Genomic DNA, 16,759 nt, shown 5'->3' with positions numbered 1-16,759 from the left:
TTTGCAGAGAGGGGCATGTTGTTTTTTTTTTTCTTTCCCCTCCAATAGAGTCTTCTCCATGCCCTCTCCCCAAATCCCAGAATCCCAACAGTATTGCAGAGAGACAGCCTGATGGTAGCTGTCAGCTGTGGGCTGTGCTATTGCTGCACTTTATTCCTGGGTGCCACATTCCCTACTGTAACCTGACCCTGCCAAAACTCCCTTTTTTTCAAGCAGATTTCCTTCCTCGTTTTCATGTTTAACAAGGTGATGAGAAGGGACTGTGATTAAAAATAATAAAAATCTGGTGATATTTTGTGGGGGGCAAAGCCAAAGCTGATCTGTGAATGGATTTATCTAGAGTTAAGCCCAGTTCTAGGAGATCACAGTCTGATGTGTCACGTGTTGATGTCAGTTCAGGGCGAAGCTAAGAGTGTCTGGCTTTGTTCATAGAGAATGAACCAGTAATATTTCATTACCTCAATTAAGAGGCTTGTAAAATATTTCCTTTGGCCTGCCTGTCAGCTAGCAGGCCAGTGCTTGAATTCTTTAGTTCAGCCAATATGTAATACATAGCTTTAGAAATGTGCTTTCAGTTTGTTTCTAAACAGGTTACTTGATAAAGGGAGAGGAGGAGGCAGGGAATCGCACATGACTCTGCCTTAGCTCTTTCACCATTCAAAGCAGCACTGAGATAACCTGAAAAACTTTGGGCTGTGGAAAAAGTGTAAAGATAAAACGTAGGAAGAATTTGAAAGAGCCCCCAACCAGTCCATGGATCCATGCCCATGGAAGCTGTAGTAGCATGGTAATCGTATACCTTCACTGTCCTTTTGTAAGAATGCAATGCTTGTAACTTCTGACACATCACAGGGAATTCTTTAGCATTTCCTGAATATATCTTATACCTAGTTTTTGTGCAGAGAGCAATTGCCTATTGCATACATTCTCTTTTGCAAATACGTGCTGTCCCATGCTACTTTACTAAGTTTTGGGTGCATTCGTGTGTTCTGTGACTAGCTACACTCTTCCTCCCCTCCCTCTGTTTTATGTCTGTCTTCATACTTCTTGGGCATCACACTCTCTGCTGTGTTCTGCACTACAGTTTCTTAGATGTCATCTCTGGGCTTTGGTCATCTTTTGCATGATACGTTCAAGCTCAGATGTAGCTTCTGCAGCGTGGATGTGAAATGCGACTTTCTGATATATGATTTTCAAACTGGTGTGTTATCATGCATGTCTTCCCTTCTCTTTCCTTCTTTAGTTCTAAAGGCCTTTATGTGAAAAGTGTATCTGATGCTTTCTTTGGCACCTGCAATCTCAATCCCCTGTGAAATTGTAATCATCTCCATAGCAGCGAGTTCTGTCTGGGACATCACAGGCTTCTGGCTTCAGGTGGGGAATAAGCAGTAGGACTAGAAGAACTCTTAATAAATATCCTGTATTCATACAAAATGTCCCTTGTTGCCTAACCCAGTTTGGAACAGTGAATATTTCAAATGACACATGTTCTGACTGTACCATTCATACTTCAAACATCATCATAAAGTGTACTAAAGTTTCTAGTAATAACAGCTGGGGATAGAGGGAAACAGAAAGCAACTTTCAAGCAGATCTGTGACAAATAGAATGTTTCTCAGTATGCTTCAATACACTGAAACATCAGCAGCTCTTGAAAACAAGCAAAGCATTGAAAATATGTTTGAGTTGTGAGTAAAAATTTTCTGCGCAACCTCTGATTCATCATACACCTTATGGGCAATAAGTGGGCGATAATGGGAGATAGTATGGGAGAAATTACTTAGGGGGAAGACTACAACTGAGGTTGTAGTCTGCAATTGGGAGATCTGGTTTTGATTCTTTGACGTCAATTTTGCAAGACCCTAGAGAAGTCACTAACAGAATGTCTGTCTGCTGCAGGGTGCATTGGTGTGGAGGCATTGTTCACTGTGGGCACCCCAGCTCCAGTCAGGTCTGCTTGGGAGTCCATGAGTCACCATCATGCAGATCAGCACACTTCTAATGTGTCTGCATCTCAGCAGGCCGCTTGAGAGATTAGGTATTTGGTTTGTGTTCCCTTCCAGAGATGTCATATCCACGTCTTGCCAGAAACAGAATAAAGCCTCTTGTCCACCAGTTGTTACATGTATTGGTTTTGTGCTCCCAAAATAGTCTGCTACCCCAGGGGAGTAGCACTGCCACATAATTAATTTATTTAGGTTAAGCAGAAACTTTCTTGCATTTTTAAGAGTTGATCTTTTGACTTCCCCCCTCCCCTTTTTCTTGAAATACACTTCATATCAAAAACACCTTCCATCTGAATTGTGCAGAGGGGTCAGTACTATGTTACTCTTCTTTCTTTTCCTTATTTATTTTCTCCTTAAGGAAGTACAAATCACTTCTTTAGTAATCTGATTTTATGGGTGTTATGCAGAAAATCAGCAGGAGAATCAGGTTCCTTTGGTCATGCACCAGACCACCCTGCCTTCTTACATCTGTTTCATTTCAGTTGAAATTGCATATTCTTTTCTGTATAAAAGATGGGTATTGGTTCAGAAGGATAGCTTTCATTCTCTTATCATAGAAATGGTAATAATTTTGGCACTTACAAAGTGCCCATCAGTGCCCCTATTGTTGCTGTGAGATCTCTTTGGTCATGCTACATGCATGGGGCAGCTGATTCTCATCCCCTTCCCATCCTGTTTCAGATGGTTTGCGGGCTGGAAGATACAGAGCAGCTCTGGTTAAACCAAAGCCAGCGATTTTGCCTTTAATGAAGTGTCTTTGAGAGCAAGGGGATTTAGATGTGAGACTATAGTGCTTGTGCCTTACCCTGGCCCTGTTGGCTGGATGACAAACATGGGAACCAAAATATTTCTTTTTCCTTTACAAACAAACAAACAGACGCCGCCACCACCACACCCCTGCAAACCCCCTATTTCATGTATCACTTCTTTTCTTGCTTGCTTAGCAACTGTCCCTCACTGCCTAACTTAAAATCTCTTCTAAGCCCTATTATACCACTGTATTTCCATCAGCAGGGGAGTAGAATGAAGGAAATGCACAGCAACTGGCTTTCAGATGTAATTTTTCTCATTAACGATGGCTGTTGGCCATAAAATGACAGGTCTGAGCCCATGAGGATGTTTCTGTCCCAGCTGCTTAATCATATTGACCAGCATTTTCTGTGATTGTACCGTCATCATTAAAAGTTAAGAGCAATGCTGCTGGGATGCTATAGATTAGCAGGGTTTGTGTTCATGTTAAATGGACTAATAATTCTAGTTTTGAAAGGTCTTCTTGCCTGGTGATAACTTATGTGGCCCCAGAGATTTTGGGGTGGCATAGAGGAAGAAAAACAAGTGCCATTCTTCTTGCTATTGTTGCTTTTTATTTTTAAGCTTAAAAAGTTTGGTGCAGGGTCCATCAATGCCATGTTTTCTTAATGCTGGTTCAGTTTAGGGGTGGGAATGCAGTGAAGTGCTGCTAGTTGTAAAGACCTAAAAGGCAAAAGCTGTTGCCGTAACCACACAATTGATCATTGTTTAGCTGATGACCAGGTTATGCTTAAGCATGTGTTTGTATACCACGTTTGCTGTTTGGGAAGTGTCACACTTATACTTTGGAAGGTGGAGGAGAAATTCTCTGATACACATCTCCCCTCCAAATCTGCAGCACCCAGCCAGAGGAACTCTGGGGGTGCTGGTGGTGTATGCACAGAGAGTGTATGGAGACAGTACTTAATTATTAAGGCCGTCCTATGGATGTGTGTAAAAGCAAATAAGAATGTGTGAAAATATGTGTTGCTATAAAAATGTTATAACATAGACTTGTATTTCAGATCTTCCTCATGGTTGTAGGGACCTGTTAAATCTACAGAAGTTTTCTGACACTCCAAGGGGTGCGTGTTTATAAAGTGGAGGATTTGAGGTTTATTTTTAACGTAAGGTGAAGAACGTTGAAGTGGAGTAATAAACATCGTGATTCATGAAAAACAAAGACTTGGATAAGGTGGAGTTCTGAAAAAGGCAGTAGGAAGGTGTCACCTTTCAGTGATTATATGTTTTCATTTAATAAGGAGAAATAAAATCAAGGTTATGAATTTGAGTATGATACTAATAAGAGCGTTTCAAACTTGTGGAGACAATCCAAAATGAACTGCAGTACTGAAGGTTTGTAGTTCCACCGAGAGGGATCCTATATACCAGTCCTGAGCAATGATTTTTTTTTTTAGTTCCTTCCAGTCTGCATCCCATGTGCTTTCCATGCACTCACACTTTTTGTTTTTAATTTCTTCTTCTACTGATGCTCTTTTGTTCTTCTTCCCAGGCTGTGGAGCTGCAAGGCAGGGAGGCAGAGCTGAAGCAGCAAGAGGCCTTCTATAAAGAGCAGTTGGCTCGCATTGAGAAGAAGGTAAGGCTAAGTTGCCTTTTATTTGTGGCCTCTGAATACTAATGGGATTGGATGCAGATCTGTGTGGATCCAAAGAGCAGAGAAACAAGAAGCATGGTGCTGAAACCTGGAACTTTCAGCTCCCAGTATCTGTCTGCCCCTCACCCCTTACATAGTTAAGTGATGAAAAAGCTGTACAAACAAAATCTTTTGAACAACTCGCATTTGAAAGATAAGAGGTTTTTAACTGGATGATTTTTTAATAAAGTAATTCAAACTTTATTTTCTTTTTTGCCATGGGGTTTAGGTGAAAGCTAAGTTCAAAAAAACAAGTGCTTTTTTTTTAATTCCTTTTGTTAAAAATCCTTTCCTAAATTAAAAAACACAAAGCAAACCACAGATCTTGCTATAAATATGAATTAAAGTTGTATTATTAATTTTTCTCTAGGGAGCTCAGCAGTTCAAAGGGTGGTGCTGCAGTGCACTGCCTGCTTCTTGCTGGATAAGCCTTTGAAATGAACTTGATTTAAAGAGACACTGTCAAGCATCTTTTAAGCCTGAAATGACCTTTGAAAATCCATTTAGGGATTTGAATCTCTCCCCTAAACGTGGGATTTGCTTCTCTGTTTAATTGTTTACCATGATGAGTTTTTAAAAATTGATGCCATAAAAACAGGAGCAGCCATGCTGTTCCTTATGAACTAATGTGTTTTTCACTTCCTGGCAAAATGAAATAATGTTATAAGTAGTCTTTATTTTTTAATAAATGTGGAGAATAATCTTCTCCAATTTGAAGCAATTAGACCTCCTGATAGGGAGTTGCATACATCTGACTTGTAGTTGTGTTATGTGACTAAAAAGAAATACAAACAATGAAAAAGGTGGGTTGTAAAGAGACAGAGAAATCAATCAGCTTTACTACCAACATGTAGCTTGATGGTGAATATGGAACATGGGAAAATTGCAGATTACAGAAATGGTAGAAAACTATCGGCACATCTATTCCTTTTCTTGTTCCCTGCTACTGCATGATTGTCCGTGCAGCATTTTTTTTTTTTTTTTAAGCCATTAATGGTAAAACATGCCCATGAGCAATTTCACATGATACAATTTTGCAACGCTTTAATCTATACAGTTCATTAAAAAATAAACTATTAAAACTACCACTCAGTGTTGCATTCAGATTTTTAAATTCTATTTCTAGATAATGGGGATTGTTCAGTGAAATTGCAAACAATCTAGCAGCTATCGTTCTAATTATCACAGTTGTCCATATGTTCATATGCAAAGGGAATTTTTGCAATTTCTTGGTCTCATGCTGTGTGCTTCTATTATATTCTTTTCTCTGGATCTGGTTTCATGAAGTGGAAACTGCAGGGAAAATTTGTAAGTGTGTCTGTCCTTTATTGACAGTGGAGTGGGGAGAAGTTTGTGTCCAGGCTGCAGTGTCCTCTTTTTGAAGTCTTTGGTTGTATTTTGGGTTTCCCTTTTCAGGTCCATGTCCTTTACTACAGGGAAACTTTTTAAACAAGGTGATGGATATTTTAGTGCAGGATCTACTCAGGGGAGTAAGGTGGCTTGCCCATAGTCCTATGCAAACTGCAGAGCTGTATAGAAACTATCTTCTAGTTTTTACGTGTACAAAAGCAAATAAATAAGAAGGACAGGTGTTCTTTCCTCTCTTGAAACACTAGATAGTTTCTGACCCTTAAACACTAGCATTTTGCCGATAATAAAATAGAAGAATGCCTCTAACCCTTAGTCTGGATTGGAGTGGGAGGTGGGGGGGGAGCTAGGAGGGAGAGGAGAGAAATGTACTTGAAACAGTGTAATAAAGCTTAATTGTATTAGTTTTGAAAAAGGTTTTTGATCTTCTCTGTGGATAATTTTATTCCTATAATGGTTGGAAAGATGGAAAACAAAGCACAGAACAATCTTTTTTATTAGCTGTTGCTTTTATATTATTCTGCTTTTATTTGTTGAATACACACAGACCTTGATGTTTGTTTATTTATTTATTTCTCCTTCCACTGTGCTAAAACCTTACAACTTAGGCTTAGATATACTTTTATATATCTGTGTATGTATGTGTGTGTCTATATTAGAATAAAGCTATTGTTAAGGGGATGAGGTGGAGAGGAGCTCTGAAATAGAAGTTTGCTTTCTCCACTGTTTTCAGAGGGGATGGTCACTTGGAGCGTGGTCACTGGTAGCTCAGAGGTCTTGGGCTGGGAGTGAATGAATGTGATGGCTCAGTGTGGAGTTAGAAAGCTGAAATTTCTGCTTCTAAGGATCAGGCTGTCAGGAATTCCCCCCTCTTTTCCCCTGCTGTGCCTATCTATAACCTCAGATCGGCTTTGTCCCACCTCTGCATGATCACAGAATTCAGCAGTGGGAGACTTAGATATTTGTTTTTGAAGGATGTTTTGAACTGTTGATGTTGAACTAAGTACCTTCCTGGTAGGATGCTAAGAATAGTTGTGTTATGTACTCCTTACAATGTAGTACACAGAGACTGTCCTGTTTCTTCTGATGGTGGTCAGTTTTCAAAGACTTTGAAGCAAGATGCAAAAAAACCTCACCAAAACAAAACCACAAAAAAAACTTTTGGAGAAAAGTTTGAGAAAAGTTTTCCTAAGTGTTGTCAGTCGGAGGCTGACACATGCCCTGCTTGAAAAGAGTTTATTTTCATTCAGTATTTTTATTCACCGTAATGGAACTTGGATTACTGCCATTGTTCTTCTACGTGCCTCAGACATTTTTCCTGAAGCCTTGTTTAGCTCTTTGCCTCCATATCATGTGGCAGTGTGTGCCACAGGTTAACTTATGTACTTTATAATTCTCTATTACCAGTTTCAAATACTTTTTTTTTCATTTAATATCCTTTATGTGAAAGAAATAAAAGGAATTCTCTTCATTATTCATTATCTGTTCCCTCTTTTACCTTCCCATTAAGCTGAGCAGTCCTTACCTTTTCAGCCTCTGCTTGTGTGAATGATTTTTTTCCAGGTTTCTCATTCTACGTGTTTGTCTTTGGGCCCTTTCCCCCTTGCGGCTGTGTCTTTGAGATGTATTGACCAGAATTGAACTCAGTAGTTCTGTTGAATGCAGCAGATTGTGTGAATACGTTATCCTTTTATTTTGTAATCTCTGAAAGAGTACTGTAATCTACTGGACAGAGCACAGAATTGGAAGCAAAAAACTGCTCATTTTCTAATAGCCGTTTCTCTTTTGGGAGTTTGAAACAATTACTTAGTCCATCTATCTCAGTTATTCCATCTATATGATGGAATAGCTTATAATGGGAGGGCAAAGTGTTGTGAAACAGTAAAGCTATAAAAATGCTAAAAAGGCTTTGCCTTTAGTTTTGCATGAGATGAACTATGGGTGTACCTTATTTCAAATAGATCTTGAGAAACTCAGTTTCTCTAGACAGTCTTATTAAAATTTTCACAGGAAAGGGCATGTATGGAAAAATAATTTCAGTGTTTCAGCATTTGGGGTTTTCCCTACACCATCTACTAAAACACTGGAAGAAGTAAGACGGTGAGTGCAGTGGTGCTGTGTCACACTGAAGGTCCATCTAGTTCAGTAAGCTGGTCCTGACTGTGACTGAAAGTGGATGTCCAGGGATGAGCGTAAGATCAAGGCAAGTATATGGGATACTTGCCTCAAATGCTTTGATCATCCGGGCTGGTCGTCTTTGAAACTCTTCCACATCTATTTAATCTTCTCTGCGAGGTGTGAACTAGAACTGTGCATACTGTGCTCAAGATATGGGTGGACCATGAACATATATGGTAGCTATATCAGAATCACTGTTTGGTTCTCTGTTACTTTGTAGTGCCTAACACTTGATTTACACTTCTGACTTGTGTTGAGCCAATGCCGCGCACTACTGCTACTAGCAGCATTCAGCTATTTTGAGTGCAGGTTTGAATGCATGAAGTAGCTGTACTGGGATTAAACCAATGCTGTGATTTGTTGTTGGGAGGTATTCTTCCCACTGCGCTCTTCATTATCAGTTTGTCAGGGGTTGTGAGTGTGTGAAGGGGTGGTAGGTTTTGTTCTGCCTGCAGTGCCGTGCCTGCTTTTTAGGCTTTTTTTTTTTTTAAATCAAATTTTATTGAACAGATTCCTTGCAGAGGATGAGGACAGTGGTGATGCCCTTGGTCTTCCTCACTTTAACTCATTGTAGTTGTGTGTTTCAGTCTCTTGGGTTGCTTGTATGTTTTTTGTTTTGGAGTGCCTGAAGTATTTTGGTAATCAGAAAAATTACAGGGAATAGATCCTTTGAACTGACTGTTTCTTATATGACTGTGTGTAATTGCAGGATTTTGGAGTTGGTGATACAGACATGCCATTCTACACCTGTGTTTCCAATGTGACTGTCTAATCTCCAATAAGTAATCCAGTAATGAGACCTGGGTAATTTGTTATAAGCTGTTAAGCTTCAAACTCTTACTTTTTAGAGTAATTTTACATCTCATTCATGTAATTTGGAATTGTTTCACAAAAAGTGGATCTTGTCCTAACTGTTTTGAAGGAGATTTTGTACTGTAGTGTTTCTCTGGGTAGAAAGAATGAGAGTTGGACCTAATAATCTATAAGGAAAACCTTAGAAACACTCAATTTGAGAAGCTTAAGCTGATGTTCTTTCATGCATTCATATGTTACTGAGAAGCCGGGAGGGAGGGAGGGAGATGGAGGGAGCTTGGTATAAATAGTTAACATATATACTGCTCAGAACTGGGATTTTTATTAAGGATTCTGTGTATGCATTGTCTTGTTTCTTCTAAATGGTAGAAACATCCTTTAAAAAGTATGATAAGAAAGAAATGCAGTCTCTCCTGGAACCCTTCGGATGCCGGGAGATTTCACTTAGCATATTAGTTGCATACTTTCTCCCAAGTAAATATTTGTTTGACTCCTTTTGCTATTTGGCCTCTTGCTGGGTTTAACCTGACAAAGGTTAAGGGCAGTGCTACAGTATAGCAAAATATGGGCAGCTCTTTGGAGTAGTGTAAAATGGCAGAGAAGGGCTGAAGGTAATCTCAGCAGGTGGAGTGAAACTCCTTGCTACAGATGATGTCTCTTCTTTGTTTGGATTTTCCTAAGCTCCAGCTCCCACATTGTCTTTTATTAGGTGGCTGTGAACTACTGTGAGCAGTGTGTACATTAATATGCAATGCTTTTCTGCTTCTAGTTTTTCAAAACAGTAAGTAGCACAAGAGGTATTCATAAGCTGTAGAGTATTTATGCAAGTCGGAAAGGAATGCATTAAACAAATACTTTTTTTTTTATTAATAAGGTAAACTGCACCTTTTTCTCTGCTTAGCTTCACAAATCTTGTAATTTTGTGTGTGGCATTCACCTTGTTTGGTTTGTTTAAATTAATCTCCTTTTGCCCTTGCATTTACCATTTAATTCATGTTTGTAAAGCATTTAGGATGTGTAAAGAACAGGAGGCAAACTTATTTTTGTTTGTTATTCTTTTTGGCCTTGATCCTTCTTCTTGGAGCAGTCTCCCAATTCTGGGGCACCAAGGTCACCCCTACATGTGAGTCCACTGTCATTTCTATGGTTTTTGGCCAGTAACTCATCTCAATAAAAATCTCTGCAGAGAAAGTGACAGCAGCCTGGAAAAAAAAGCCTTCCAGAATAATAAGTTCATGTTGCGTCTTCATCATCAACTTTCAGCAGATTCTGCGGGGCTGAACAAACTGATGTCACCTGGCAAAGGTGGCAGGGGATTTCTGTTGCAGGGGCCGAGGAATCAGTTCCCTGAGTTGGGATCTCAGGCTGCGTCTGTATCCACGAGACCTACAGAGCACTCGCCTACCTTTGAAAAAGCAAGCCGTGTTGAGGTGTTCTCTTCAAACGAACCCTCTGCCCTCTCACTGGGAGTTAAAGATTCAGTGCCCTTTTCTAAATAGTTGATATGTCTTGGCAGGTGTCACCAGCACCATTTATTTTCTCAATAAAATGGCCTGTAATGTCTTAGGGCTGCATGTGAGGTATTGCTGTGTGTGTAAGGGCTGCTTTGTTTGCCTCCAGTCACTGTATTGCCAGCCACTAGCTTACTGCTCTAGCCAGTGCTGTGGGGTACTTTGAGGAAGAACAGCTAGTGTGAAACCAAGTTCTGGTCTCAAAAAGTGTGTTTCCCTTTCAGAAGTATTTCTTGTCCCTGCCTTTGTAATTGAGCCTTAGAAAACTCTTTACAATTCCAAATTTTTTTTTTCTTACCTAATTTGTTCAGTTCTCATCCTGTGCCCCTGTTGCAAACCCTTCCTCCCACAAACCCAGCAGTGCTTTATGTGAACCTACAACAGCTGTGATCCTAAAATGCAGTTTGCCTTTCAGGCCAGTGGAACAATATAATGAAGCACCCCGTTCATCAAACTGTGGGTTTAATCTTCTGAACACAAGAAGAATAATCCCCAGTATAGTTTTCTGAAATACGCTGATAAGATCCATCCTAATCATCCAGATCACTTAGCAGTTGCTCGGGCTGTCTATTGAAGGCTGTGTGGACGTAGTCTTTCAGGCAGCGGTGGCTCTAGCAGTCTCTCAGGGCACAGCCTTTGATATTTAGAGAACTGAAGATTTTGTCCTGTGTGTGCGTTAAATTTCTGAAATTGTCATCTGAATCGGTCCTGACCTCCCATCCTCTTCCTCTTTTCAGTTATTCACAGAGATTAAATGTCATGCTGGGGAAGGAGGAAGGAGTACGGCATCCCTAATTTCTTCTTTCTGCCGGTATCCGTTAGGGCTGAACAGCATCTAGAGGAGGCTGTGGCTTCCTAAAGCTTCTCCGTTGTCTCCCTGTCTGCAGGGAGAGGTTGCTTCGTTGTTGCCATTGGCCAGCTTGCAAACTGACTTCCAGTACCCTGTGCTCAATTCATCCATTTAATGGGTATTTTGCTGAAAGCTTGTAAAGTTTAGTAGTTAATATACCTCAGTACACCAGCTCTTAGAGATCAGATAAATTGATTGGTAATTTGATGAACTCAAAGAACATCTACAATAGGGTAAATAAAATGTGTTAGATGTCAGCACTGCCTCTCTGCCTTCTCTGCAGTGTGTATGTTCTCTCTTCAATATGTGTTGACTGATGTACAGTACATTACATCGAATTACAGGCAGCCTCTATGCAAACAGCAACTGAGCGTTTGCTTCCTCTTCAGTCTGGACAATAAGTGTAGAGATGCGTTTGCAGTCTGTGCTGAAGGGTGAACTGTCAGAGCCTTACGGTGATTTTGTTTCCCTGGCATTTAGAGTACCTTTGCGGAGGGAGAGAATGATGCTTATGGGCTGCTTCATCTTGGAGGAATCCATCCTCAGGCTCGACTTGTGAAATAAATGTGGCAATGTGTGGTTTGAACTTAGTGTCTTAACACTGAATTTAGCAGCTGAATTTAGATAACAATCTGGTATCTGGTCTCATCAGTGTATCACTATGAAGACTTGTTAAAGGCAGAACAAAAAGACCTAGAATGTGATCTTGTCTCTTTGTTAGAACTCAACACTGGAGTATTTGTCAAGTCTAGTCCAAAAAGAGCAAAACAAGGGGTGCTTTTGTCTTACTTCTGAGAGCTTTCCCCATTATCTAATATTTCTGATACCCTTCCTCGCCATTTTTAATTCAACCCAATTTTCTCTTAATTTTCTTATTGCCGAACAGTTTAAATTTCTGTTTCCTCCCTCTTTGTGCTGTTTGTATGCTTGTGTATAAGCAGAATGGTATTTATAAATGTGTGTATATACAGGTAGCACTGCTACCAGTAAAACCAGTGCTTTTCTAATGGAAAGCAGCACTTGCATGAACATACATACATACACAGGCGTATACACACACACACGCGGAGTCTGTCTCTCACCTATTTTTACTATGGTGTAGCTGTGCCTTAGCACCAACTACATTATCTTACTGCAATAAATACCAGTGCTGCCTGTTATTTCTGTGCAATTCACCAACCAGTGTACAATTAATTTTTGGCCCTGTTATTATTGCAGTATTGGCTATTTTATAAAACTGTAGAGAGTTAGAACAGTGAATTGATTAAATATGTTCCAGACCTTAGGCTGGAGTCTGTGTGTCTGCTGGGATTTGGGTGATTGAAGTTTGTACTTCTCTTGGGATATTCCAGATTTAGACTTAGTCTTAGAAATTGTTTCAGGTAAGCAAAACTTCCCTCTGTGTGTGGAATCCACTTGCATAAGAGCCTGGGGAATCTGAGGTTTCTGCTTTGGCCCGCAGCAGTCCTTCCACATGTGGCAGGAAAAAAGGCATCACCATTGTGACTTAAAAATAAAGCCGAGGCTTGGGCTCATTTTGAAAAGGTCCTTAAAATTATGGCTCTGCCCTTACAGAATATGCTGCCATCATGTTAATGGAAAATATGGCTAATAATTACTCTGTAAATTGGGCAGACTCCACAGAACATCTCAAATTTGTGCTGTATTAAGTTGTCTGGAGATCAGCCTTTAAAAAGGGAGTACTCCATATTTACAGCGGCTGTACCTTCTGAAGTGAGTGTGTTTTGTAGTTTACTGTGGGTGTGTTAAATACATGTTTCATGACAGCCTAGGGCCACTTCTCTGAAGGTTTTTCCCCATATGCCAGTCATTTTAAAGAAACATAAATAAAAGAGCTACTCCAATTTCTTGAACATATAATGCACTTTCCCAAGAGACCAGAGTGACTCAGAAGTAGCTTGTAAATAACATGTTTTCATGTTCTTAAATATATGTGCACCATCAGGCTCGCTGTGGGGTCTTGAGCCACTGCAAATGGGATTTGCTTCGTCTGTTGGAGAATCTCCTGATCCCAGGATGATGAGTGGTGGGTTTTTTTGTTTGCTTGGTTTTGGGGTTAGCTGGTGGTTTGGCTATATATTCTGCTGCACCAAGAATGATCCCAATCACAGTTTACCATTAAACACCTTGACTCTAATGAGGACTACCTGGCTCACTCATTTGTAGTCCAGCCCCATTGTAAATAAATATGAAATAATGACTAAATTTTTGTTTTGTTTTTAATAAAATGGTAAATGTACATCTTGTATGCACTAGAACTGTCTGGGAGTCAAACTCTGACAAATGTGGAGAGGAGAGTTTTGCCCTGGTAGGTATTCACCAGTGGAGTAGCCGTCAGATAGAAGATGCTGCCCTGAGCAGAGGGCAGCAACAGCAAGGAACGGCCACAGAGCCAGAAAATGCGGAACGACTGTACCAATCTCCAAGGGGCCACAGAGGAGCGAGAGATGGGAGAAGGAAATGTGTGAGCTGAGATAAAACTCTTAAGCCTCTGATTTGAGAAGACTTGTAATAACTAGGTTATTTTACAAGAAGAGCTAGCTTTTCTTTTCCTTCCCAATTATTGCATTTCAGGTCTTTTCATAAGAAAAAAGGCTTAATTCCTTCTCCTTCCTTCTCCCTTCCCATTCTTCTGAACAGAAGCCAAATTTTTGCTTACATAATTTCAAGCTGCAAGGTTGCTGTAAGCCTGCATGCCTGGGTCAATCGAGGAGTGCCTGGATGTTTTTTTTTTTTTTTTTTTTTTCCCCCTAGAGATGTCTTATGATGTATTGGATGGTACACAGAAATCATCTAATTTGCCCTGACATGCAGCAAGCCTTGAACTGGCTGGACTGTGGTTCTTGAAACAGAGAAGACGATTCATGGGCGTGTAAAAAATACTGTATTGTGTGCCTGCCCGGGCATGTATGTGAATTTTTTAACTTCATTTTTCATAATAGTTATGTATACCACAAAATTTCCTTTGGCTGTTTAGGGAATTAAGTGTAGTATATGAGACCTTTCACCTTTAGGTCATTTGTTGAGATACAGCTTCCGTTAGCAGCAGCAAAAAAGCCGTTTCTTCCTGATAGCTAATCACTCATTCGTGTGGCACCAAGATAACTCTTCCTCCAGTTAGAGGCAAGGGTTTGTTGCAGGAAGAACAACAACAACAACAAAAAATTTGTGTCCTAGCTTTTGATTTCTATGATGGGCAAAGGGCATCATAGTGAGGAACACAGAGTTTGGCCTTGCCAGCTGAAAATAGGACAGTGCTGGGTTATAACTTTGTTGTGTGTTCACTTGTTCTGTGGAGAGAGGATTTGGCTCCAGGACTGCAGTGTTTGTGGTGTTTGCTTTTTTTTTTTTTTCCCTCCTCCCCTCCTGTTGTTCCCCATCAAAAGTATAGTTCCGTCCCTTCTTTGTGTTCTTGTTGTCTTGATTTCTGAGCCCAAGCTGTCCCCAGTTGAAGGGCTAGGATTTTTTGTTTGGTCTTGTCCAGTAGATGTAGGTGAAAAACTGATACTGTTTTCATGAGCCTGAAAAAATCCACTTATAACACTGTTTCCCAAGCCTTTTCTTGTTACAAAGTTTATCAGCTGCAGCAACAAACCTGATAATTACAATGCTTATACCAAAATATTTCTTCTGGAGCTTTAAGCCTACTTTTCTTTCTTTCTCATTTAGTCCCAACGTCAAGGTCTGTTGTTGTTTGCGTGTAGTATTCCTTACTGTTAGAGACTGCTTTTAGAGATTAAATTCTGAGAGTAGATTTAGCTTGCATCTACGGGTGTATGGTACACCATACATGTGACATTCTTCCATTTATGTTCCTGAGATGCCTTGGCAGCAAGGCTTTATGAGATTTTTCTGGTTTAATGTTAATAAGTAATTATTCCCATTATTCTGTAATGGGCCAAAAGTTAGAAATGCCTTGTTCCCTTTCCTCTGCCTGGATTCTGTAATGAAAGTATGATACTAAGCTGGTGGTGACCAAAAGCTATTGAAGGCTGTGGGTGACATCATGCACCAGGGTTGGTGACAGTCATTGACTGTGAAGGAGTGGTCTCTGCCGGAGTATGGGAATGAAGCATTTGTGTGCCTGCCTCTGCTCTCTGTGGGTGTTTGATTTTCATGTTAATATTTACATCTCAATAGCCCTGCTGTGAAAATGACCCTCTCCACCTGATTGATGGTCTGTGGTCCTTCTGGGCTTCTCTTTGGAGACTTCACAAGCTCTTTGCCAGCTACAGAGATGTCTCTTCAATGCCTTGTCCTCTTCAGAGGAGGCAAAACCACTCCGTTAAAAGCCGTGTGAAAGAGAAGATCACTAAAAGCAGAGAGAATGAGACTGTCAAATGATGGAAAGGAAATTGCTTACAAATATTTTCTGATTTCTTTCTTATCCCTTTTACCATCCCTTCTCCTTTGTCCTCCTCGGCTTTTTTATCTTAGGATAAACATTGTATTTATTTTCTGTTTACTGTGTGGAGAATTTCAATCCATTTTGAATAGCAAAATAAATATAAAAAGATACTAATGTTCTTTTTCTGGAATAACTGATGCCTTGCAGGGAGAACTGGAGGTTATGTGACAGTGGTATTGTAAAGGCAGGCCAAAGGAATCTGTGTTAATCCATTTTCTTTTTCTTGTTATCAGTGTTTCATTTTATATTTTACTTTCCTTTTTAAGTAATAATCAGTACTTCTTGGTAGAAATAGCTGAACAACTTTTTTGCCAGCTGTAAAATAAATATACCGTTACTTTATAATGTTTGTCCAAGTATTACTAGTAAAGGGGAATGACATCAAGTTATCCTTCTAAAACTGCTTTTCAGCTGTGGACCTGGGAACTTTTTCCAGGTATTCATTAACTGAGGTTTCTAGCTCACTGGAAGATAAGTGAACATTGTCCTCATTTAAAAAGTGAGACCCTAATGCTTAAGGTTAGTATTTTCTATAATAGCTTTTGTTGCTTCACTTTTTGGTTGTCCGGGTATGGTATATTTCTTCAGATGTGCTGATTACCCATAACTTGAGCTTGAAGCTTTGAATAATGAGCTCCTGAGCGTCTCCAGACAGAGCCGCGAGCCAGCACACACTTCTGAAAGTATGGATTTGTCTGTGTCATTAACCGTGTACAGTGACCTGTAAAGTCCTAGCTGTCTTTTTGGCTGTAATCATTAAACCAGCCTCTCCTACAGGATAAAATGAGAAGAGAAGCTGCAAGCATAGTGAGAGAACCCTGACTGAAAATAAAAATATCTTCAGAAAATGCTCTGGGAGTAATAATAATAAAGAAAAAGTACGGTGGCAAAATAAATTGCTGCTGATATAATTTTTCTTCCTCTCCCAAGTTTGCCTCTAGTATGGCAGTTTTTCTCCCTTCGATAAATAAATGCAAAGATGAGAATCGCTGCCAAAACCTGTCACATTTCTGGAACTTTCAGCCCCTGATTATTCACATTAAGCCCCCCCCCCCCAGCAGTACAGTATTCTGAATATGTACACCCACCATTCTGTCAGATCTGTGCAGTCTGCGTCTGGTTCATCTTCTGTGTCTTTGATGTGCTCCATAACGTAGGCAA

The 16,759-nt window shown here is 40.0% G+C and overlaps 1 protein-coding gene across 3 annotated transcripts in view; it reads left to right on the top strand.

The window, feature by feature from the left end:
• The window catches only part of CHCHD6 (coiled-coil-helix-coiled-coil-helix domain containing 6), a 115,749-nt gene that overhangs the window by 37,204 nt on the left and 61,786 nt on the right, over positions 1-16,759 (top strand). For all 3 annotated transcript variants that reach the window (XM_010571792.1, XM_010571801.1, XM_010571782.1), the window contains exon 5: positions 4,309-4,392. In XM_010571792.1, coding sequence (XP_010570094.1) covers positions 4,309-4,392 — 84 coding nt within the window. The remainder of the gene's footprint in view (positions 1-4,308; positions 4,393-16,759) is intronic.

The sequence above is a fragment of the Haliaeetus leucocephalus genome, unplaced genomic scaffold (genome assembly GCF_000737465.1).
Source record: "Haliaeetus leucocephalus isolate CR32 unplaced genomic scaffold, Haliaeetus_leucocephalus-4.0 Scaffold2, whole genome shotgun sequence".
Taxonomy (NCBI): Eukaryota; Metazoa; Chordata; class Aves; order Accipitriformes; family Accipitridae; genus Haliaeetus; species Haliaeetus leucocephalus.
The sequence above is the reverse complement of the archived record's forward strand: the minus strand, read 5'-3'. Positions and strand labels throughout refer to the sequence as shown.